This window comes from Phyllostomus discolor, chromosome 11 (genome assembly GCF_004126475.2).
Source record: "Phyllostomus discolor isolate MPI-MPIP mPhyDis1 chromosome 11, mPhyDis1.pri.v3, whole genome shotgun sequence".
NCBI lineage: Eukaryota > Metazoa > Chordata > Mammalia > Chiroptera > Phyllostomidae > Phyllostomus > Phyllostomus discolor.
The window spans coordinates 70,873,167-70,899,148 of record NC_040913.2 but is presented as its reverse complement, the minus strand read 5'-3'; the positions used below and the strand labels follow the sequence as shown (position 1 = coordinate 70,899,148).

General features: G+C 39.5%; 1 protein-coding gene across 2 annotated transcripts in view; it reads right to left on the bottom strand.

Moving 5' to 3' along the window:
• The window catches only part of ZMAT4 (zinc finger matrin-type 4), a 317,747-nt gene that overhangs the window by 95,039 nt on the left and 196,726 nt on the right, over positions 1 to 25,982 (bottom strand). Inside the window, exon 5 of one of the 2 annotated variants that reach the window (XM_028527005.2) lies at positions 13,391 to 13,618. The exons of the other annotated variant lie outside the window; for it this stretch is intronic. Coding sequence (XP_028382806.1) covers positions 13,391 to 13,618 — 228 coding nt within the window. The remainder of the gene's footprint in view (positions 1 to 13,390; positions 13,619 to 25,982) is intronic. 2 annotated transcript variants of the gene reach the window in all.

The window sequence follows — 25,982 nt, the reverse complement described above, 5'->3', positions numbered from 1 at the left end:
ACCTTCAATCAATACTGAGGAAGGGCCATAGAGCCCTGAGGAAGAAAGATGAATTGCTCAGTAGTGACAGTCACGCCAGAGTCAGCTTCTTCAATGTAGCCCAAACTGGCAATTGAACAAGTGACTTGGATTTGGGTGGGTATGTTTTGATGTTGCTTTTGCCCTTTTTCTTGGTCAACATCTCACAACCAAGAACCCTTATTCCAGTTTCCAATTTAGGACATTCTCCAATGTATTAGCCAACTCTGAAATTAGAAATCCAACTTGGTTTCCAGTTCTCTAATTAACGAGGGCACCCACAATACAGAAATGGAGGCAGAATTGTTCTATTTTAAAAGCCATGCTCATCTTTTTTGGAACCTAGTCAGTGATGATGAAGAGTTCATTAAGCTTCTTTAGACTAGTGTTCCATGTATTAGCTTCATTAATAGCAATAATGGGCAAGAGTCTGTGTCAGCTGAAGAAAAATTGCCCACAGGATGTAAATAAACTACTTGCATGTTCATCAACTACATTCCTTGTTGGATTTGAGATTGAACAAAAATTTGTTATTACTCATATTATATATTAGGTTTATATTTTGCTATTAATGGTCCCAAGGCCTTGCCAATGTGTCTTTGAGAATTCTAATGCTCTGGCTCCTTTTCATTTTGCTGGGGGGAGAGTATGAGGAAAAGTGCAGAGAGAAATACATGTTTCATTTGTTGTACTCCTCCCCCTGCTCTGCCTCAGACCCCTCCAGGCCTTCCCACACACCTCTGCATCGATTCTACCTGGCTGCCTGACCTCCCGAACCTGCCCACTCCAACCCGTCACACGGTAATCCCCCTAAGACACAAATGTGACAGGTCATCTCCATGTCCCTTTAAAAAAAAAACCTGTTGCTATCATATATATAGTTTAGCTGTGCCTGACATGCAAGACTATTTATAATTTGTTTCCCTGACTTCATCTCACTTACACATCTAACCCTACTAAATGCAATTGCTAATTATGTTCACATCTTTTCCTCATTACTTCATGCCCTTAGTCATGTTCGTCTCTCTGTTCTAAAACATCTGGTTGCCAATTTCCACATGACCCAATGCTAGCTCCAAGTTGATAATAATTTTTTCTCTATTTTCAATTCCCATTTGTATTGGAATAACTGCTAAGCTCCATTTTTTTCATATGTTATGTATTTATTTCATTAAAGGTATTAGCTTGCTCTCCTTCCCTGCTTCAGACTTTAAAACCTTTGAGATTACAGGATGAGTCACAGACATTTGAATGTTCTGCATGACTTCAACAAACAAAGCCTGGCACATAATAGGAATTTAGTAAGTGTGCATGAATGAATGAATGAATGAGAATTATTTCTTCTATATCAGACTGTTTTTCCAATCCAATGATATGACAGGAACATGAGCCATTTAAGCAATTTAATCATCTAAGCCACAGTGTGGGCTCTGAAGATCAGACTGAGTCTATATGCAACAGCTGAGGTGTCAAAACACATTAAAAATAATAATGCAAAAATAACCAGGTGTAATCTAAGCTAAGCATTTTCTTCTGCCACCTCTTCTTCCCATTCAATTTAGAATTGTGTTCTATAATTATCATATCTGCTTAAAGGCCCTATTTTCTGATGATTCTCAACTAGATAAAACACATACAACTTTCAGAGATTGAAAATACAAGCATAAGGAATAAACTAATTCTTTTTTTAAGTTATTAAATGTAATAAAGATACACCTTACTTGACATACTAATATTTTTTATCGACCATCCAACACTGGGAAATGTTCAATTATCTCTTTGAGACTGGTAATTCTAACTGCGACACAGAAACGGGAGAACCTGGAGTGTAGTTTTTAAGTTAGTTAACAGAAGTGAAACCATTCAAACCACTGGACATTCATTCAAGACCTTCTATCAACAAACACCAAACAAACAAACAAAGAAACAAAAACAATTAAAAAGTGAGCAAAGGACCTGAATAGACCCTTTTCCAAGGAGGACGTACAGATGTTCAATAGACATATGAAAAGATGCTCAACATCACTAATCATCAGAAAAAATGCAAATTAAAGCCTCATTGAGATACCATCTCACATGTCAGATGGGCTATCACCAATAAATCAAGAAACAGCAAGTGCTGGCGAGGATGTGGAGAAAGGGGAACCTTTGGCACTGTTGGTGGGAATGCGGACTGGTGCCGCCACTGTGGAAAGCAGAATGGAGATATCTCAAAAAATTAAAAATGGACCAGCTTTTTGACCCAGTGATCCTACTCCTGGAAAATATCCAGTAAACACAAAACAGTAATTCAAAAGGACATCAGCACCCCTATGTTCATTGCAACATTATTTATATTCACCAAGATAAGGAAGCCGCTGAAGTGTCCACCAATAGAAGAGTAGATAAAACAACAATGAAACATTTTTTTAAAAGACCTTCTATCAACTCTATCTATCTATCTATCTATTTATGGTGCTGTGGATGATAAAAGAAGACAGGGACCCTGCCCTCAAGATACTCTGCCAAGGCCAATACTGATAACACCTAACACCTATTCCTACTGGGATTCACACTTCGGAAGAAGGCTGTGCCAGTATCTGGGTGCGCTTCATGGTAGTAACAGTGAATCAGGGATAGGCTCTGCCTCTGCATGGAAGGGACCATGTCAATGCACTCTGGAGGGCCAACTCTCCACCAAATTCTGTTGAACTTATATCTATTTTTTTCCTCATTTTGTTCCACTTACTTATATCCGCACTGCTACTACTTTCTTTAGTTGATGTTGGCATACTTTCTCACTGGATTACTTTATAGCCTTACAATAAATCTCCCTGCCTCATGTTTAGTTCTCTTCTAATCAAGCCTCCACAATGTTGTCTATAGAAACCTCTTTCAAAAATAGAAATATCAACATGTATTTTTCCTGCTAAAAATCTGCAAATCACTCCCCTATTGCCTTTAAGTTAAATGAAAACTATTCAGCTCCCACCATGACCTGACCGTATTTCTCTAGCCACTTTCCCTATTACTCTCAAACCCGTCATTAAGCTCCAGCCACACAACACAGCTCCTTGAAGGGCCCCACTGTCCCCTGCCCCCAGGGCTTTGCATAGGCTCTGTCCTCAGACTGCAGCTTTGTCCCACTCAGCTGCCTGCCCTGGGTATCTTCCAGTGGTTCTTCAAGGTTCTCCCGACTCCCCTGACCTCAAAGTCCAGGAATTCCAGTCCAATCTCACTGTCAGGTTCACCTCTCTGGACTTGAGCAGCCTGGCTCTTTTGCTCGCCCAGTTATATAAGGCTTAATCAGTGGTCAGGATCCTGGAAATACACCCCCAGTTTCCAGTAAACAAACTCTCCCTCACAAGCCTGAATGCACCTAATGCATTCCATTTTAACACTCCTGCTGTTCTGCAGGAGCCAACATGATGTTCCCAAACTTGATCTCATCCTCAACTCAATGACGGTTAAGAAATTTCTGTTCTCCAATCCACCTAACCACCCACCCACTGCTAATGGCATTAAAAAGGTCTATGTCAGTTGTTCTTGCTCTTAATTACTAAGGAACTCCAGGGTATTTTTAGCCCTGAAAACCATGAATGAATGATGGACCTATTACTAGAAAGTTTTGCTACCCCAAAAATCTGCTAGTGGTTTGGGAAATGTGACCTTGGACAAAGGAGTGGCAAAAACAGGTCCTGCTCTTGAACAGAGAAGAGCAAGTGATTTGGGATAGAAATGAACCAGGCCATTCAGCAGAGAAAATGTGGAGGATCTGGATTCACAAGTACAATGAGATGCAAACACCTATACGCACTTAGAATCAATCAAAACTTCTTATAGTGACCTATTAGGATGTATACAAGGTGACCCTGTGTAACCCCAGTTTCATTCTCTACCCCTCTCACTGGCTTCAAGCATTCTGCCAGCCATTAGGCCCTACATGTATCAAGTCCTTTCCCCACACAGGGCCCTTTGCACTTGCTAGTACCTCTGCTTGGAATAAACAGGTGCTTCATGTCTGGATCTTTCCCTTCCTTTCGGTCACAGTTCAAAATGTCAGCTTCTCCAAAAGGCTGTCATGAACCATCCCACTTCCAGGAACCCACGTCTCATTATCCACTTCACATCTCATTATTCAGCATACAACTCTACTTCTCTCCCCTTAGCCCTTGTCATGGGCTAAAAATACTTGGCTTATTTATTTTCTGTCTTCTCAAGACAAGAACCTTCACTTTCAGTTCACTGCAGTATGCCCAGCATGCTGTGTCTGGTACTCTGTAGGAGTTCAATATTAGTGAAATGAACAGAAAAATGAATGAATGAATGAATGAGTCATAGAAGAAATAAAGAAATAACATAAAACAAGGTTTCTGTTTCTAAAAAACTGACCTTAAGTCAAATGATCAGAACTTCTGCTTCTATGACCTCCTCACACAGAGTTTGGGAGACCTAATCAAGCCATCAACTTGAATTAATTTGGTCCACAAATCTTTGGAATCAGTCAAGCCTAATGGAGTGGCCAAGTATGAAGGGGGTATGGTTTTGGGATGAAGAAAGATTTGCTTAACATCCATGTGGAGGCTCTCAAGCAACCTTCAGGGGAGAAAGCACACCCTTTCTCTGCACCCCTCGGCCAGGACAGCCATCAGGATGGGCCCAGGTCTGGGGCAGAGGACCTTGGAGAGACTGTGTTCTGTTGCCTTGGTTCCCATGAGAATGGGCAGAAATCCCTGATAGATATCACTCTAAAAAAATGAAACCCTTGACTTCATCTGTTTACTGCATATATTCACTCCATCCATGGGTGAGATGCTTTTCACCACAAAGTCTGCAAGGCACAGTGCTTGCCATACAGGTATTTATTTGTCCCCATGCATTCTGACTGATTGGGGTGGTTTTCAAATGTCCCCATATTCTCTGATGGGTCTCTCTACAAAGGTGGAGTGTAATTCCTCACCACTCCTTTATTTTTTGTTTTTTTTTTTAAGTATATTTTACTAATTATGCTATTACAAATATCCCACTTTTTTTCTTCCCTTTACCCTCCTCTATCCTGCAATGCCCCCCTCACCCTCCAGCATTCCCCACCCCCATAGTTCATGTCCATGGGTCATACACACAAGTTCTTTGGCTTCTCCATTTCCTATACTACTCTTAACCTCCCCCTGACTATTTTGTGCTTACCTATTCTGCTTCTTCTTTGCTGTACCTTTTCCCTCCATTGTCCACCCCTCCCTTCCCACTGATAACCCTCCATGTGATCCCCATTTCTGTGATTCTGTTCCTCTTCTAGTTGTTTGCTTAGTTTTAATTTTTTTTTAGGTACAGCTGTTGGTAGTTGTGGGATTGTTGGCATTTTATTGTTCATAATTTTGATCTTCTATTTCTTAGGTAAGTCCTTTTAACAGTTCATATAATAAGGGCTTGGTAATGGTGGACTCCTTTAACTTGACCTTATCAGGGAAACACTTTATCTGCCCTACCATTCTAAATGACAGCTTTGCTGAATAGAGTAATTTTGGATGTAGGTCCTTGCCTTTCATGACTTCAAATACTTCTTTCTGCCCCTTGTTACTGTAAGGTTTCTTTTGAGAAATCAGCTGACAGTCTTATGGGAACACCTTTGTAGGTAACTCGCTCCTTTCCTCTTGCTGCTTTTAAGATTATCTCCTTATGTTTAATCTTGCATAATTATGATGTGCCTTGGTATGTTCCTCCTTGGGCCCAATTTCTTTGGGACTTTCTGGGCTTCGTGGACTTTCTGGAAGTCTATTTCCTTTGCCAGATTAGTTAAGTTTTCCTTTATTATATGTTCAAATAAGTACCACTCCTTTAATACAAATGGATATTGACTTCTAGTTAATAGGATATGATAGAAGTGATGCCAGGTGACCTTAAAAGAATTAAGAAAGATAGCTTCCACCTGATGGATGGCGGACTCTATAGGAAGCCAGACACCACATCATACGTACATTCAAAACCCCTGGGGCACATCCATGAGGACAAAAGTGGAGGTCTCCTGCCAACAGGAAAATGTGTGAACCACATTTTCTACTTTCTTTTATTTGGCTTTAAATTTACATATTGTTCTCTTCTCTGTGTATAGTTACACAGGTTTTGACAAACACATAGCCACCACCACAGCAAGGTACGGACAAGTTTCGTCACCCCTCCAATCCCCTATTATTGCCCTTTGTAGTCAACCTCTTTCCCTCCCCTACTGTCAGTGCCTGACAACCACTAACCTGTTTTGCAGAATGAAAGCACCCTTAAAATGCAACCACCCTTAAAAGTAGGACGGCACTCCAGGCCCATGTCTCAGCTGCAGGGTTATGAGAATGCTCAAGACAGAATCACCCAGCCAAGCTGACCCCAAATACCCCACAGAACCTACAAGTCATCATAAATGTCTAGTGTCATTTCCAGCCACTAAGTTTTGAGGTAATTGCTACACAGCAACAGCTGCTCTGGTTGCCTTTAGAAACTGTTCATGTTAACCAAGAAATTCCACCAGTCTGGAAACAGATACAAAGCCCAAGTTCCATTGCACAGGTAACTTGGGTTACCTGAAGGTACAGGAGGGTCACTGAATAGCATGACTAAGCTGTTCCCTGTCTGAGATGTAGGCAAAGGCCAAACTAAAATTAATTGAAATGGAATATGAGGCAGCCAATGCACTATTACCTGAGAGTTCACAGCAGGAATCATTTAAAAGGTAAAAATCCCTCACTCCAGTATTATGCTTATTCTGAAGGAACACTGGTCATTCTGACTCACACACTACTTCTAATGATTGGAGGTCCTACATGAGCTTCTTGTGTCTGCTGAAAACTAAGCCCCATTCCTACCAATAAAGGCGGAAGTTATATTAGAGAGGGAGTAATAAATTCTAGTGGCTTCTCTAGAAGCGTGTTTTCACAGAACTTGGCTTCTGAATCCCAGGCCTTATGAATAGTGAATATGATTTCTTTGCATTTCCATATTCATCCCAGCTAAGATGGAATCATAAATGTGGGGAAAACTCCTTTATTACATGTACACAATGTACTTTGCAAAGCACTCATTCCCAGAAGACCGAGAATTGACTGTGCCCACTATCTACTGGAGTTCAAAGCAAGTTTTATACTAAAATGTACAAGCTCCCAAATTTAACCATTTTGAAACAAAAGGGTTAATTATCAGAGTTCTAGTTAGTCAATAATGAATCGCTGGAAATTGGAGCACTTACAATGAAGATTCCTGGCTCTTGCCATAACTTAGAAAGGGACAGGCACTTCATTTCTCTGGGCCTCAGAATCCTGCTCTTGTAAAAATAAGGGACATAATTCAATTATGTTTTTTATGTTCTTTCCATAAAATATCATGTTTTTATGGTGCTCAAAAACATGATGTTTTCAAGTAAGCTCTTTTGCCTGTGTCTTTAAATGAGAATTACACCAGAATAGTCCAGTTCAGTGATTTTCAACCATTTTTTCATCTCATGGCACACATAAACTATCTACTAAAATTCTATGGGACACCAAAATATATGCTATTTTTTTACCAATCTGACAAAAAATATGTATACATTTGATTCACCAAAAAATAATAATAGTAATTATTGTTACTTTTTGCTCCAAAGTGATTTGGAGCAAATCACTGACTTTTTTTTAAAAAAATCAGGTGCCTATATTTGTATATAGGGATTTTTGGTACCAAGAATTAACCAATCACACACAACCTCATTATGTGATACAACCAGTAAGATGCAATTCTATTATATGAACTATATATCTATGGTTTGAGATGGGGCATTCATACCAGATAGCTATTGTTGTGTTGGCTGTTGTCATTTTTTAAATTGACAATCTAAGGGAAAAGAAGTCAGTGCCCCTGACTAAATAGGTATTGCTTGTTTTAAAAATTCTTGTGGCATACCACTTGAAAATCATTGCCCTAGTTTCCTCTGAAACAATGAAGTAACTACATTTTTCAATCTTAAAACTTGTAAAAGAATACATAATAAAAGTCGGCAATATGAATCTTTTGTTTTCACCTAACTATAATTTCATAATTTATACTGTTACATAAGAAACTGCTTTATATTTGTGTTCTATGCTGACAAGAAGAATTTAAACTATAAAGCAAACCTCTAAAGTACTTTCTGACCATTAAATTTTATCATTCCATAATTCAAAAGCTTCTTTTGTGTTCTCCATTAGATTCTAAATTCAGAAAGAGGTGACTGATTTTCTTAACAAATTAAAACTTGGAAGGAGAGACAAATACCATCTGTTTTCCAGAATGAATATCACTAAAGTTGAGTCAGTAACCAGGTTATGCATATTAATAACTAGATCAATTCCACTTAAAATTCTTTGTCATCCTATAAAAATAACTTCTTTTAAAAAAGAATTGATCTTCCACTTCAAGCAAAGGAAGGCAAGAATGCAGACACCATTCTATAGTTTCCAATGGCTAAACAGTGTGAATACAAACAAATATAGGTATAAGGTTTTGTGCTATTAAAATATATACAAATAATAGGTAGAAAGTTATGTGGAACTTACATGATTCAAGGGCAATATACACAAATCAACTGCATTTTTATATATCAGTAACAGACATACACAAATGAAATTTCAAAAAATGTAACATACTACTGTTAAAGAACACAACATACCTGAGGAAAAATTTAACAAATATGCTTAAAACTTTTACACTGAGAACTGCAGAACACTGCTGATAGAATTTTATAGAACACATAGAGAGATATAGGATGTTCATGAATTGGAAGACTCATTATTGTGAAGAATTTAAATAAATTCTCTCCAAATTGATCTACAGATTGAATTCAAACCCATTCTATATTACAATAAGTTTTCTATGTAGAGATTAAAAAGATAATTATAAAAGTTATATAGAAATGCAAAAGATTTAGAACAGTCAACAATCTCTAGAAAGAAGAACAAACCTGGAGAAACCGTACTACCTACCGGTAATATCCAGCCTTCTGTAATGCTCAGAAAAATCAATACTATGTCATCCTGGCATAAAGATGGTGGAAGAAATCAATGGAACACAATAGATTGTACAGAAATAGACTCACACGTAATCAATAGATTTTTAATAAAGGTGCAAAGACAATTCAATGGGGAAAAGAAAATATTTTCAACAAATTTTCTGTAACAACCTGGTAAATGAATTAAAATTAACTTCAACCCCTACCTTATATCATATATAAAAATTATTTGAGATACACCATAATCATAGATGTAAAAGCTAAAATAAAAAACTTTGTAGAAAAGAACTTAGAGAATGCCTTTGATCATGGGTGTAGACAAAGATTATTGTAGGCAGGACACAAAAAGCAATAATCACAAAAAGAAAAAGAGGAGATAAATTAGACTTCCATAATGTAAATGTCTGCCCACCAGATATTCTTTAAAAGAGTGAGGATCCATGTCACAGATTAGGAGAAAAATAGTAATGCATATATCTGACAAAGGATTTGTATCAATAATACGTGAAAACCTTCTACCTAACAGTTACTCAATAATAAAAAAGGCAAACAACCAAATTTTGAAAAATATAGACAAAAGACATGAACAGGCATTTCTCAAAGAAAGATACACAAATGACTGATAAGCACAATTAAAAAAGCCTTGGCATCTTCATCAATATGGAAAAACCAATGAAAGCCATCATGAAATACTCGCCTATACTCACTAGAGTGGCTAAAATTTAAAGCCTGGCAAAAACAAATGTTGGTGAGAATACAGAATTCATATACAGTACTTTCCTTTTATCTGTAGGAACTATGTTCCAAGAATCCCCAGTGGATGCCTGCAACCACAGGTAGTACCAAACCTTCTACATGCTACGTTTTGTTCTACACATACATAACCACGATGTTTGATTACCAGTTAGACACAGGAAGAGATTGACAACAGTAACTAATAATAAAATTGAACAATTATATCAGTGTACTGTAATAAAAGTTATGTCAATGGCTTTGGGGCCATTATTAAGTAAAATAAGGATGCCTTGAACACAAGCAGGGTGGTACCACAGCAGCAGACCCGGTGACTGAGACGGCTACTACGTGACTAGGGGGAGAGAAGCACACACAGAGCGCATAAGCTAAACAAAGACATGGGCTGCATCCCAGGCGGGACTGAGCGGGATGGTGCACAATTTCCTCATGTTACAGGACAGCACTCGATTTAAAACTTGGGAACCATTTATCTCTGGAATTTTCCATTTAATACTTTCAGACCCTTGTTGACCATAACTGAAACCAGGGAAAGTGAAACTGTGGATAAGGGGGCATGTTTCTTTTGAGAATGCAAAATAATGAAACTACTCTGAAAAATATTGGGGCAGTTTCTTACATAGTTAAAAAGGCATCCAACTTAAGACCCACCTATTCTACTCCTAAGAATTTACCAAGAGAATTAAAACACGTCAATCACAACAACAGCAGCAAAATGTTCATGGAAGTTTTATTCTAAATAGTTCTCAAAAATCAAAAGGAGAATGGTTATACAAACTGTGCTACTACTCTGTAAGAAAGGCTACTCTGCATTATAGGCAACAAGTGGATACATTTCAAAAACAATATGCTACGCAAAAAAAGATACACACACACACACACACACACAATAGATACTTTCTGCTCCCATTTATATGGGGTCTCAGAGCAGGCAAAAATAATCTATGGTGCAAAAATAAGAAAAGCGCTTCCATGGAACAGAAGTTGTAGGATTGACTGGAAGGAGCACGTGGGGGTTTTCTTGACAAAGGTGTGGATTACAAGGTGTTTGAATGGTTAAAACTCACTGAACTGTAACACTTAATATCTTCTCATGGGACAATACATAAAATATACAACATTTTTTTTGAAATTTAGAAGAAAAACATCATAAATAATTTCCTGTAAAAATTATTTAATCAGGACCTTTTTAGAATTGAAAAATGATTGCCATGTTAAAATGTAGGATTTTAGGTGATTTTTAAATATTGCTTTTGCTGTTTATTTATCCACTCGGCAATTATTAGGTACCTACTATGTAGCTGTCACTGTTCTAGATGATTTGAACACATCAGTGAGCAAAACAGGAAGAGATGCTTTCGAGTCGCTAACAATTCATGGGGGAGCAGGGAGAAAAACAGATGACCAGGTAAACCACAGTAACCAAGTAAACACACTGCTTAAAAAGCTGAGGCGTGCTGGGAAAGAAAGCCCGGGGTACTGCCATATTATCCTCCAACTGCTCGACACCACTTTTTAAAAAGTGATAGCTATGCCTTCAATAACCGATTAGCATTTGTGCTCTTATTAATTAATTGATCATGCATTAGAAGTGTTCTAGAAATAGGGGTGTGTCTGTGTGTATGTGTTTTAAAATGTGCTGAGTTATCATCATTGCTTTATTCCTTGAGCTTCTGCAATATTTAATGCTGGAATAAACATATGTCAAGATGTCACCAGGGGTAGGGGAAAAGGCTGGTTTCAAGGACACCGCATTCCATGCTAATTGCATTTCACTGTTACCGCGTCATAGCCACATTGAGTTATCAAGTCAAAGAGCAGCCCTCTTTGTCTTCTGTGGAAAAGGCAAGCTGCTCCGACGGAGCACAATTCAGACGCCCACGTCATTAAGATGTGGTTGCACATAAAAGGTGCAGCAGGGATAATTCCACATTGACAAGAAGAATGTACTCTAGGAATAATTTCCCATATGTTGTGATATCCGGCACAAAACATAAGTCCTGTTTTTCCCTTTCAGTGCCCTGCCGTGAAGGAGCCACTGAGTCAGATTGTTATCCGCCAGTAACAGTGAGTCAGGGCAGGCCTTCAGCTCTGGGGAGGCTCCTCCTGCATTGTCTCCACGAGACATAGCCTGAGAACATGAGAAATACCCCAACAAACAGCAGTAGTAACAATGACTCCAAAGTTTCTGCAATGAGATCATTCAACATAGAAAAATATTAAACCCGTGTTGTTTTTCTATAGCTAGAAAACATACACAAAAGCAAAGTGTTGTTAATGTTTGCTCTTATTTGTCATTTTCAATCACATTTCTTAGAATAATCAGTTTCTAATCAAGCTCTACAGATATACCAGTTGACTTCCGATCATAAATATATGCTGGATTCTTTCTTCATAATGTGTTTATTTGCCAGGTAGCCAACAGCTTCTATTTTCCTGTCTCTTTGCCTAGACATATAATCCTGCTCACATGGAATGCCTTTGTACTGCCGAAATGCTACCCACCTTTCTAATTCCACCCCAAGTCCCTCTCCTTGGTGAAATCTTCCTCACCAGCAGCATCAGAAGTGACTTGTCCCTTCTTTCGGCTCACACAGCACGATCTTCTATCCCACTTACTTGGTCTAGAATCGTAACAGGTTATATCCTGACTACAATGACCCCTTTCGGGGGCTCATGGCCTGCTTGGGACAATAAAAACTGTAGGCTCTACACACAGAACTATTTTAAATCTAGGCTGCATTTGCAAAATTGATTTGCAAACTTTGTTATTATGGCTATTGTGAATGATGATTCCCTGGCCAGCCCACAACAGCTTACATCACGCAGATAACCTCTGACGTCCAATGTTAACAGCACCTTTCACAGGATTATTTTCTCAGAAATATATGCCATTTTTTCCTACGCTGCCAACATTAAGTTCATCAAAAATGTTTAGGTGATCAAAAATGCTTAAACGGTTATTGACAATGAAATATTCTATAAATTCCATAAAAAACAGGCACCTGGCTGCCTAAGAAACCCACAGGACTGATCTTCACCCTACAGTTTCCAGGTTTCTGCTCAGCAGCCTCTGCAAAACTTCACACAAACTTTGAATGCTGCATGGTTTCCATCAAATCGAAAAAATACCTGTCAAATGGGGTGGGGTAGCCGGGAACCATGGTACATAGGACCATAGTGCCTCAGTTTCCAGGCTATTTCTGTTAAAGGAGCTAGGCCTTGCTAGAAGCCACCGAGTGGAGTCAGTGCATTGCCCTGTTTGAGCTGAATTCTTAATAGCACAAAAGATTGAATAAGAAAATGCTACTTGGCCTTTTTTGGCATCTTCTCTCCTACTGTTCGTGTAAAAAAGCGTTTGTTAGAGAAGATGTTTAAAGATGAAACAAAGGACATGAAATCTGATTTGTGGATGGGTGGCTTTGATCTGAAAAACAGTCGATAAAAATATGGAAATAACAAACTCTTTGAAACAAAGGAGATCACAAAAACTGAGCTAGTTTTCTGCTCATTTCCTTTTTCTTCTATTCCTTTCAGATGAGCCTAATTAATAGGAATAATCACGCCAATCTGTGAAAATGTAGCCTTTCTCTGAAAGCCCAGTTCTGGGGCAGAAATTAGCAGAGTTTCTCTTACCTCTTAGTTCCCCCATATCCAGAGTTGTCCCAAGTTGTTCTAACAAAGCCACTCTTGCCGCATTCTTTTTGTGTTTCTTGCCATCGTAATGTTGCTGGGCCATCAGAGGATTATTAAACCAGGCTGCGCAGAGCCCACAGTATCTGTCTGAGTCTCTTCTCTGGTAGGGAGACGCAACCACCGGAGCAGTGTCCACCCTCGGAGGCTTAAGTGAGCTCAGGGGCGTTGCTGTGAAGGCAACCAGAGAGAAGCACAAGCCTGGTTAGGGCACTTGTCCTCAGTCTCCGGAGGGGGAAGCATCTCAGGTTCATCACAGAGCTCAAAAAGCCAAGAGTTTATTGAGGACGGAAAAATAATCTTTGCCAGCCTTTGCACTTTGAAGTCAGGATACAATAAACATCCCTAATTTATTGAGGTCAGAGTTCTCACTTTGTTATGCTTACCTCTGCTAGGAGACCATTCCTTATAAAGAAAAAAAAGATTTTTAAAAATAAACTCTTGGAGATTAGGAATGGTCTGCTAATCAAATTGAAGCAAACCATGAAGTAAACATTAAACAAACATGACTTGAAATACTCTGAATGAATGAATGAATGAATGAGACATTTGCGTGTCATAAATGAAATTACCGATAAAGGATTTGCCCAAATGGTAGCAGATCGTTCAGTGACATGGATTGTACCAATTGATAAAATCATGCTAATCTCACTGTCAGTTACTTCTGTCTATTGTGATAGGTTATTTTCGAACTATACCTGCTAAAATAATGTTGAAAGTACATTTAAAAAAAGACAAATACTACAGAGCTGATGTTACTTGTCTAAACTGAAAAGGTATCACTATCAGCATTTTGAGATTGCGCAGTCCCAGCTATTAATTTAACACATTCCATTGTAAGCTTATAGGGATTTTTTGGTCCAGGCAAAATAAATAAATAAATAAATAAATACACCCGCAACTTGAAGTTTACTAACAGAAAGTAAAAAATAAGTTTTTTATACATCACAACATAAAAGCTGCTTTCATCCTCATAACAACTGTGACTCTGATTACTGCCCCACTTCCCAGATGATGGGCTTCGGAGATGCCAAGTGATTCTTTAAAATGTTTTATTTATTTATGTTTAGAGAGGGGAAGGGAGGGAGACAGAGAAGGAGAGAAACATCAGTGTGTGGCTGCCTGTCTCTCGCCCCCCACTGGGGACCTGGCCCGCAACCCAGGCATGTGCCCTGACTGGGAATCGAACTGGTGACCCTCTGGTTTGCAGGCCAGAGCTCAATCCACTGAGCCACACCAGCCAGGGCAGAGATGCCAAGTGATTTACTGAAAGTGAGATATCTAGTTATGGGAGAGGTAGGACTCCACACCAAATCCTTAATTTCTAAGACCAATGTTTCCTCTCATACCCCTAAGGACTCTTTTCATGCTTCTTAATAAGCAAAGGGATTCTTTTTCTAGACCTCAGTCATGTTTGTATTTTATATAGGATTTAATTTAATTAGGGGAATTTTTTATTCTAATATTTTGGCAAAGAAAAAGAAATGTAAATTCTCACATAGCCTAGTTTCTGTTTGTCATTTTCTCTGTGATGTGGAAGGCAGCTGGCAAAACCATGAAAATTGGCATCATTCTAAGAAAAAGCTGAGGTACAGAACCTCAATAACAAGTTAAGCAACCACTTAATTAACCCTCCAAGCTCTCAAATAACTTTTCTGTGGACTTTCACTTTTTTAGATTAAATAACTGACATAGAAGTTAGTATTTGCTAAATGACATTTTAATTTAAGGAAGGCCTGTTACTACATCTTGAGAAGGTCTTTTCCTCTCTACCTGGAGATTTCATCAGATCAGGATGTTTTCACCAGCTTGGATGGAGCCACGGTATTGTTTCTGTGAGGACTTAGAGAGATAATACATTTCTTGAAAGCTTCATGGCCGCCTTCCGTGGTAAATCACTGTATGAAAACGAACCTCAAGCGTGAGCACGCCATCTGAGCAGCCACCCCGAGTCACTCTGCTGAGACTTGGAAACCCTAACAGAAAGCTGCAAATACGCAGTTGACCTGCATGTGAAAGACCTACCACCCACTTTTCTGAAGGAAATTGGATTTTGCTACCCAAGTTTCCTGTATCCTTATCAATTTCTGAGGATTTATAGCTGCCTATTGTTTTTGATGACAACAGAAAACATATCAAATGTTCACGATCTGAACAAATGTTCAATCTCGAAGCATAATTTACTTTTCTCTCAACTGGGCCCCAGACAAACCCTACAGAGTCTACTTTGTCAATTGATACTTTATATACCACATGCTAGCAGGAGCAATGCACGATAGAGTGTTTGTCAAATAAGATAGTAATCTTATCTTGCTTTTAAGAAAATACTCTGAGGCTGTGTCTGCGTTGTAGCTTCTCCTCTCTAATAATTCTATCCTCTGTATAGCCCAGAATATGAATGCCTTGTTTCCAATTGTCTTCACCAATCTCAACCCAGTTTGTATTTCGTATAAAGGCAAACTAAGTAGTGTGAGGGGAGTGGAAACAGCTTTGAATCAAAGTCCGCCATCAAGGTTGGGCTGGACTCCCAACACCACTGGCCCATATAACATTTGGCAACATCTCTGATGTCTCTGGTTCCCACAACTTTAACATTCAGAGTCACCATCTCTTTACAGTCCACAGTGTGAGTGACAGAACAAGATGCAGGAGCTCACTCTCTCTTATGGCTTTAACCGAATGCCAAATAACAGAGCTGTGTACCAGGAGAGTATTTTCCAGGTTATAGTGCTAAATCTGTATGAGTATTTGGACCATAACACCCACATTTCTTTGGCAAAGTATATTATTTTAATAAAATACATACAAAGTAAGATAAAGATTACCCTTTGGTTTAAAACATGTTTTTAACAAAACTGGTTAGTTGGCGTGGAGTTAATTTTTATTTTACTTCCATGCTTTATATTTTCATTTTAGTTGCAAATACATTTAGCTAAAGTGGAGGCGGGAAAACAGAGACAACTGTACTTGAACAACAATTTAAAAAATTGTTTAAATAATGCTGTGGAATTCCCCCAAATAAGTAACTAAGTAAGTAAGTAAATAAATAAATATTGACTTCACTCCCTTTATGTAGAACTTAAAACCAAGAGTGAATTCTTGAAAACCAGTGGTTTCCAAGGCTGGATGAACGTTAGACTCACCGAGAGCTTTAAAAAGTCTCTATATCCAGGTTGCCCCCCAGACCAATTATATTAGAACCTCAGAGGAGGAGCCGGGTAGCAAGAGGCTTTTAGCACCTTGCTCCCCCGCCACGGTCACCCATCTCTCTAATGCACCACCAACACTGTGAAGCGCTGACCTCCGTACTGCCAGGTTCTATTTTAAAGTGACTTATTTTAAAGTCTTCTTGGATCTTACATAAGACAAAGTCTCATGTTACATCTAACGGCAATGGAGCCAAATTTTTGTAGGCAATAACCAAAATGTCACATCTTGATCTGTGAGACAGGAAGGAATAATGATTACTTGGTATTTTCTTAAAACCCAAGCAGTTTTTGATTTTGCCAAGATATAAAAGGTTCTTCAAAATACTAGCTGATAGTATACATTAATATGATAAAAGTTAAAAAGCAGTTCTAATTTCTTTCCACATGCAGAAACTCAGATACGGCTTGAGCTGCTGGACCTTCTACCTCGGACAGGCAGACACCATCTTCAGCCTGGTCTGCTGCTGTGTGCCAGCCCTCTGGCACTACACACCTGGCAGCTAAACACCTGTCCCGCTGGGGCTTCTTGATCCCATCTGCTCCGTGAGGCCCCAAGGCCCTAACAACCTCCTTGTAATTGTGTGTGTGTGTGTGTGTGTGTGTGTGTGTAAGAGAATTTCAATAGATCATAATACTAATACTTTGATACTTAATACTTTTGTGTTTGCTGTCTTCCAGAGTCTTTATTTCAATTCATAAAAAATTAAAAACTCTGAAATTTAAAACTATCTTTGTGATTTTTTTGTCATCAAAACTGGATCTGAATTAACAAAAGTCCACTTATAGTCTATATACACATATATTACTTAGTTTAAAAACATACATATTGCAAAAGAATTACTATATCTCAGATCATGACGTGCTATTTCAGATCCATAGTAACATAATATGTGGTACATGCATTTTATTATATAACAAAACTCCTAAAATTTCTGATTTTCAAAATTCACTCAGCTCCAAATATTTTGAACAAAAGATCACAGATCTGTAGCCAGTTCAGAGTAGCTAAAATAAACTCAAATTATTTTAATGATTGAGACAGTTCAAATAAGTCACTGTCCAAAACTTGAGTCTCAGAATCACCTGAGACTGGCATAATTTTCAATGTCATTTTTAGTGCTTTGCACATTTGTCAAGAAGCCAGATCTCCACAGCCATTTGCAGCTGTCTGGAGCATCTCTGTCCTATAGTTGTTTCTTCCCGAAAAACAACTACCGTTGATCCAACACCAACACTATTTCCTGAGCATCATGTGTGTGCCTCCCACAGAACACTCCCTCACTCTGATGTAACACTGCATTCGGCCAGGCTCCCCAGGAGGCCAGCACCTTGCCTGGTGGCAGACGCACTGAGTATACGTCATGCCTTCTGTTGAATTAATTAATGCTCTTCACATGCAAAGTGGGTAAAGTTCACTGGTAACCAGAGTTTTCTTTTTTCTTCTAACTTGTATCCTTTAGCACTTGAGTCGAGGTAGAGAGTAACAAATAAGTGACAAGATTATGGGGAAGTGAAGGCTAAATTCTGGAAGGGCAACAGGCCAAAGGGTAAGCATACATCCCAGTCTCCCTCCGTCTTTTGGATTCAACTGTATGTTTTGAAGATCAGCATTCTCTCAAACTCGTATTCCTTTGCCGCAGTAACCTATGTCCATACATTTCAGAGAGTGCAAATATGCACACTGTTCTAGAAATTTCACTTTCGAACGGGAAGCCATCTGCTCTGATTTGTTTATTGTGACATCCAAACCCTCACTCTGAGCTTCTGGGCTGATACTAACCACCCGAGTTTGCCCAGGGCTGAGAGGGTTCCCGGAACATTTGTGAGAAAGCGAAAAGTCCTGGGCGATCTGGAATGAGTTGGTCACCCTAGCTTCTGGGGTTAAACTTCAGTTAACATCGCAGTGGAGAAACAGGAATTAGTAAAATGTTTGGAAATAATTGTTCAAGAGCCTAGGGCAGGTGCGCTTTCTACCAACTAGAAAGGACCCACCAATAAATAGATCTCAAAGTTTCGCTTGTCAAACTACGAAGTGGGTTTCCTTAGTCGGGTGAGGGGGTAACACAGTCAGCCATCAATGGGATGCTCACCTGCTTGTCTATCTTTTGAACCAGGGACACGGGGTGCCCTTCAACTGCCCTGCCCCCATGTGGGGCTTCCACAAACATCTCCCCTTCTCTCTCTGATGCTAAAGAGCTTTAGGATAACACAAATTAGCCCATTCTCAAAAAGGATTTGGGGTTTTTTAAATAGCTTGAGGAATTTATTCATTTTAAGATGTGGCTTTCTCACCTACAGTACTCTTAATCATGATACAAATTCTTCTGGGTTGTGTGATATGTTGCCATTAATACAAGGGGGAACCCCCCAAACCAGAATTATCTTCTGGAGGGAGGGCCCCTTGTAGCACAGGCTTCCCTCACTGAATGAGTGTTCTAGGAGCCCATCTGTATCTGTACCAGCTGGTGTTGTTGTGAGAGGCTGTGTTAGACTTCAGTGAAATTTTTTTGAAATTTTCAACACGTTTTTCCCATTTCACAATGGGTGATTTATGAGCACATCTGCCCATACCATGCTGAATGTTCAGCAGTTTTTGACCAAGAATAGCATGAGCCCTGGGCCCACCCTCCCTATTCACTTGATCTTGCCCTGAGTGACTTTTTTTTTCTTTCTCCAGATGAAAAAAGCCCTGAAAGCAAACCATTTTGCCAGTGTGTAAGAGGTGAAACAAAAAACAGCAGAAGCACCAAGAGGCATCAAAGTCAATAAGTCAAAAACTGTTTTGAGCAGTGGAAAAACATCTCAATAGGTGTATTGCATCAAATGGAGAGTACTTTGAAGGTGACTGAAGTTTAAACATGAAGAATAAATGTACATTTTTTAATAAATAAATGCCTTTTGGGGGGTTCCCCCTCATATATTATGTCTATACCATGCATTTTCTTAAGTTGCCCCAAATCCCATTTGACCAATGGGGGCAGCCTGAAGTTTAGAGAGATACATCAATCACATTAGACCCCCTAATAATAAGCAGCAAAGAAAACGGCAGAGACTAGATTGTGGGACTCTAAGACCAGCACCATATTTCGATGTCAACTAGCTTCTTATGATGCCGAGGGAGCAACAGGTTAAATGAACACACAGATAAACGTTAGAGTCGGGACACATTTCCTAGGCTTCAGCACCTATTCTCGGTGGGAAAACTGTCTCTGAAGTGATTTTTTTTCTGATTTCTAGTCCCTATAATAAACTGCTTTTTCACCCTCTCTTTTCCTATCCTAAATCAAATTAATGACAGTAGGAATTCTTCAGCAAGTATCACTGTCTTTTTGCAAGTCCTGTTTAGAGGTATATTTGCACAGACCATTCCGTGCGGGCCGGAGAGGACGGCTGTCAGTGTAGGTTGCCAGCCTGGTCTCCAAACAGACCAGCGGCTCCTGCAGACACACGCACCATTCAGTGCAGACTGGGCGCAGTCGAGGCTCAAAATAATAGACTTTCTTTGTCTCTCACAGAGGACGGTGCTGCCTGTGTAGATGGTGGATACTCAACAACCATGTGATAGATAAATGAAAAAAAAATATGGCGAATTTCAGTTAATAGAAACTCAGGGGATGTTCATGTTTTAATAAATTATGAAAGCTAAATTTTAAATCTTTAATGGTTTCATTAAACTGACTTTAAAGGATTAAAAACAAATTAGATGTTGATAAATGGTTATAGAGTAAATAAATTATGGACATCTATAGTCTGAAACAGCAGGCAGTAACCAAAAACATGTTTTAGAAAAAATGTTCAGGATATAATGTAAACTAAAAGATATGGTTCACATGTAGGTTATAAAGCAAATTACTTATTATTAAATTATACACACACATAAAGACCAGAAGGCCATAAATGAAAATCTTAGCAATGGTTACTTCTAAATTGTGGACTCCGGGTAACTTGCTTTATACTCTGGATATACACTCTTCGGTGCAGAGGGAAAGCATTTTCATTTTGTCACTTACATATAGACCACATTTCATGCTAATCCAGTTTAGTGCAAAGTCTAGAAAACACTGCTTAGGGGACTCGAAGTGCCACAACTAGGTCTTAAATTAAATTTCAGACGATTTTATTTGCAGTGATTTATTTATGAATTTATTGTTGATTTGGGGAGAAATGGGTTGAGAGAATGCTGGCTTAGTCAGGCTCCTGTGTGAACGGTCCTATTCCATCTCCCCCTTCTCCAAGAGATATAGAGAAAAGCCATATCTCCACCACACAGCAGATCCAAAAATGGCTCTAATTATTCAGGTAAAGTGAAGAATGTCTCTTCCTTCTCAAAGAGAATTCTGCTGTCCAAGGCTGAAAGATGGGGGTGGAGGGAAGCATGTGCTATTTTTTTCCTATGCCATGAAGGAAATTAAATAAAACACCCCATGTTCCAAAATGTGTGGCATTAAATGTTTCCAGAGGGTAAACAAAGATGAGGGTGACCTACCAGAAGCATCATTCCCACTCGATTTGGTATCGGCACTCTGGGTATAATCAATCCATTAACGGAAATTGCTTCCTCACGCACACTAAATTCATATATCGCCAGTCATCATTAATATAGTATGCATAGATCATTGATTTCCATTAACATAGTATAATTCCCTCTAGTTACAGTCACTGATTAGATCCTAAATATCTTAAGTATGCCTGTTTTCTGCGGAATCCTAGCGTCTGAAAATAAGCCATTAAACGGAACTTTAGAGATCCAAGTCCTTTTCTAACTTTCTCATGTCGTTTGTTGGAGGAACTCACAGGCGATGCTGCTCTGCATTCGTCCACTCCCTAAAACAAGGGGATAGGATGTAAGTTCTACAAGGACGAGGATCTTTATCTGTTTTGTTCGCTGATGTTTCCCAGGTGGTCAGGACTGAGCCTGGCACATAGCATGTGTTAAATAAACTCTTGTCGAATGAGGGGAGCAGTTAATTCTCCAGAAAGCTCTACATTAAGAGAAGGAATCATGGTTTTACTTTTGGATATTACGCTAGTATGATGCGATAGCATCCCTCTTGTCTCTTAGAAACAGCTGTTGTGTTGTGCGTATAGAGACATACCTCACTTTCCTGCACTTCACTTTATTTCACGTCACATATGAGGTGTTTTTTAACAAGTGAAAGGCAGGACCTTCCACCAGCAAAAGATCCCAACTCATTTAATTGCAACACTCGCGTTATTGCAGTGGTCCGGAACTGAAGCACAGTATCTCTGAGCTTCGTCTGTAATGCACTCATGGCATTCAGTCTTCAAATGACATTCACTTAGGGCACTCGACTCCCTCTGAGTTCATTGTCAAAATGTTAGGCTATGGCCACAGTTCCCCAACTCTGCACGAAGTGCACTGGGATGATGCAATGAATATAGAGGAGATCTATAAGATATTTTAAAATTGAGGAAAGCATAGCTATATCTGTCAGACACCATAGGAGCCACTGTCTCCAGGTAGCCCAGTTTCCATATTAGATGCTACAGTCCCTTCAGTGAATTCATATTCCCGTGAAGCTAGATTTTCAGAGGCTGCTGTGTTCCCCCAACTCATCCACTGTGAAACACAATTCAATCAATGAGGAACATGAAATAAAGGTGACAGTGTCTCTAATTCTAATTCTAACCCTGAGATTTCAGAAATTAGGCAGCACCCAAAGTGGTTACTTAAGGAAGAAATGCAAATATTATATTTTCTTTCAGTGCACGTGTATTATTTTTTTCAGACGGTTGCTAAGTAATTAGGACATAAACACTTATTAAGTTGTCTGGACACGAAGAGTTAGGACATCCTCCTACGATAAGATGTTTGAGCAAGAATCGATGACCTGCTTATTGGGCACTCCTAGCAATGCCTTTTCTCGTAAACCTCAGACGAGAAGCAGAGCTCCAAAGGGCAGAGTGGGTTTCCCAGAAAGGCACTCTCTGACTCACTGCCACCCCTGTGTCCCCTCGGCAGGTGTCAGCCTCAGACTAGTGAGCTGGAGGGCATCTCCCAGATCACAGGCAGTATTGTGAGGGGGTGGGGGACTGAAACCTGGGATCTGAGACTGACTTTTGTTCTTTTCATTCTGCCATTACTCCGACTTCACCTAATTCATCCTCCATGCTCAGGGGTGGGAATGATTAACTTATCCAGCAGCATCAGCTAGAGAGCCAGCTCCTGAGATGGTTTCTTACAGCCTATGAATATTTATAGAGGATTCAAAGATGAGAAGAGTGATCAGTGTCATAAGCTCCACAGAAGATAAAGTGCAGGCTGGGTTTAGGAGGACAGAGGGAACGGGCGGCCTTTTGGCCTGGGCTGGACGGAAGCTGAAACTTTAGAAGTAATTCTAAGGAAGTTAGTGCTGATATCTGTCCCTGAGTAGAATGTGTGCATCTACACTTCTCCCCTTCACCCTCGGTCAGCCTCCCCTCAGAAGGCATCTCCCGATTTCTCCATTTAATGCCAGTTGTGAGTTACCATAAACATATATCCCTGAAACTAACATTGCCTTTGATCATCCAGTTTGCAAGTTATAAAAATTGACTCTGTTGTATTTAAAACTACAAATATTAGCTATGCACATATTCTGCAAGGATCTATTTGGATTAATCTAGAAATGAAGTACTATATATCAACTGTCACTCAGAAACTGCTAAATCTGAAGGTTTGATGCTATTCTGAGTCAGCTCTATATAACCTCAAAGCGCATCCAGAACTTCTTGAGGTCAGTTTGTGAGACAGATGGAGCTGCTTTGCTCCATCAGGTGAGCTGCCTCCCAGCACTTGAATCAAGAGAATCCAGACTATCAAACACCAAAACAAGGAGGTTCTCTAGTACCTAAGTGTTTCAAGAGTATCGCCTATACCTCTGCTTCTCATACTGAGCAATGAGGTTGCTGGGTAGAGGATGATTGCAAATAAGGAAGGGTTTTAGGCTACATGAGACTACAGATAAGTGTGGAAAATCATTAGATTAATTCAGTTCCTGGGGGAACAGAAGACTACCCAGGGCCTGAATCATTTAGATGTTTCATCCATAATCATTAACTTAACTACGGCTCGACCACCATTTAAACACTTCATTGCCATGCAGATACTGCCAAAAGGAAGTGCATGAGGGAGAATATAAATTATTTCTATTGAAGAATTTTTAGAACAGGGGTGCCATTAATAGCCAATGAGGATGACACATAAAGCTTTCCAAGAGCTTCGACAACACCTGGCAGTTGATTGAAGATGAAAATCTCAGGTCCAATCCTGGACCACTGAATAGGAACCTACATTTGTGAGGGCTTTGGTTGGCTCGTATGCAAAATGCATTTCAAAAGCACTGAAATTAGGATTCAGCGGTTCTTACCTATGGCTGAGGGTTAGATTGAGCTGGGAGAGGCTAAATACTTACGGACTCTAGGCCCAACCCCAGAATCCGTTGGCATGGGGCTGAGCCATGGTAAGTTTTAAGGTTTTGCAGGTGCTTCTAGTATGCTGCCAAGGTTGGAGACCATGGGACCAAAGGAGTACCATCTGTGATGGGCCTCACTTCCATCTCAGTCTTACCAAGCATCTGTGTTTTCATGTTTTAATCATTCAGCTTGATGTGTTGCCACATTAGGCATCTAGCACCACCCCAGTCCTCATGGAGCTTGAAATCTGGAATGAAACTATTTTAACTCATGTCACAGAACTACTGTATTGTATTTCATTAATTCTACAGAAGTCTATGTGCTTTCTAAAAAAATTACAAAAGGCAATAGGTATAGAGGAAATAACACGGGTTTTAAAATAAAGTCAAAGCAACACTCAGGGTGGGGTGTTTAACTATACTGATGTTTCCTAAAAGAAACTGTTTCCACTGTATTCCAAAGTGAGAGCTAAGCCTGGAAGTCTGGCTTCCCCTACCCTTTGGGGAGAATGCACAATGTATTTATTCTGGGCTGTCAGAGACACAAAAGGGATCTGAATGTTCAAAGAGGGGTGCGTTTGATATTAAGAAAATAATTGCTTCTTCAGGCCTAGAACACAAGAGAGTTGCAAGTATGATAGAGATCTGGGCATCTTAAAAAAAGTGTGTCCAAAGTGGGGCCCTTGGCCTTCTCTTCCGCAGCCTAGCTTGGCACGGAGGGGATGGGACCATCAGTGGAAGTCATTGACCTGGAAGAATATGGCTGCCTGCAGAGGGAGAAGATGAGTAAGACCCATTCTGAGGAAGCTCTGGCTTCACCTCCAGCCTGTGGAAGCCCAGCCCACAAGACCATCTGGGTGGGCATAAAGTAGTCAGAGCCCACAAGCTAAGAGGCTCCTTCAAGGATACCCAATGCCTCTAGGCCCGTGTGTGACCCAAAAGATGGGGAGGTACTCAAAGAATGAATGAGACTTGCCTTCTACCCAACCTTAAGGCCTGGAAGACAGAAGTATTTTTAAATGATTTCAAAAATATATAGAAACATATTTTTGGCACTCAAAAGCTAACTAATAATTCATACTCATTACATCTGATTATTAAAGAAACAAACTGAACATTAAGCAAGCTTTTGAGGCTGTTTGTATAGATATTTCAAAAGATGAGACTATAGTTTAGGAAATTTACTACCAATTATTTTAGGTGGAATGTTTACTTTACAAGTGCCTTCTCAATTTGATAGACTAGACAGTTTTAAGGTTCTTATGCTTAATAGATGACAAGAATTATTGCCAGAAAATCTCACACTGAGTTTTTTTCTGAATAGCAATGCATTCTGTGCATGGATTCCAAGTCCTAACTACAGCTCTTATTGACAGCTCCAGAGGAAGCATGGGAAATTGATTATTTTATTGTTCTACTATATTCCTTCATAAAAATGTGCACTTTCTGAAATAAAGGTATGAGCACATCATAAAACCTCCTGAAAACATCAACTGTCTCATACAGGTCTTTGATCAGCCAAAAGTGAGTTTATAGTATTTAAAAGGATTTGTGAAAATCCTCTAGGTAGTAGTCTCATTGTTAAAATATTTAATTCCATCCAATCGTCAATCTTTTGTTTTATTGATCCTGAAATATAAAATAAGGCAGTAGCCTTGATCTGATCATTGCTCCACACCTCTTTCAATCTACTGCACAAAAGTAATGACCAAAAGTATTTAGTTCAGCTCACATTGCTAATTCACTTAATTCTGCTCACTGTAGAGCAGTCCATGGCCTGATTGATGTGGTTTCTTTTGACAGCATGACCCCATGGAAGGATTACTGCAAGAGAAGTCTCATTGCCACCAGCCAGCTATATCACCTTGGGCAAATGATTTCACCTCTCTGGTCTTCAGTCTCCTCACTGGG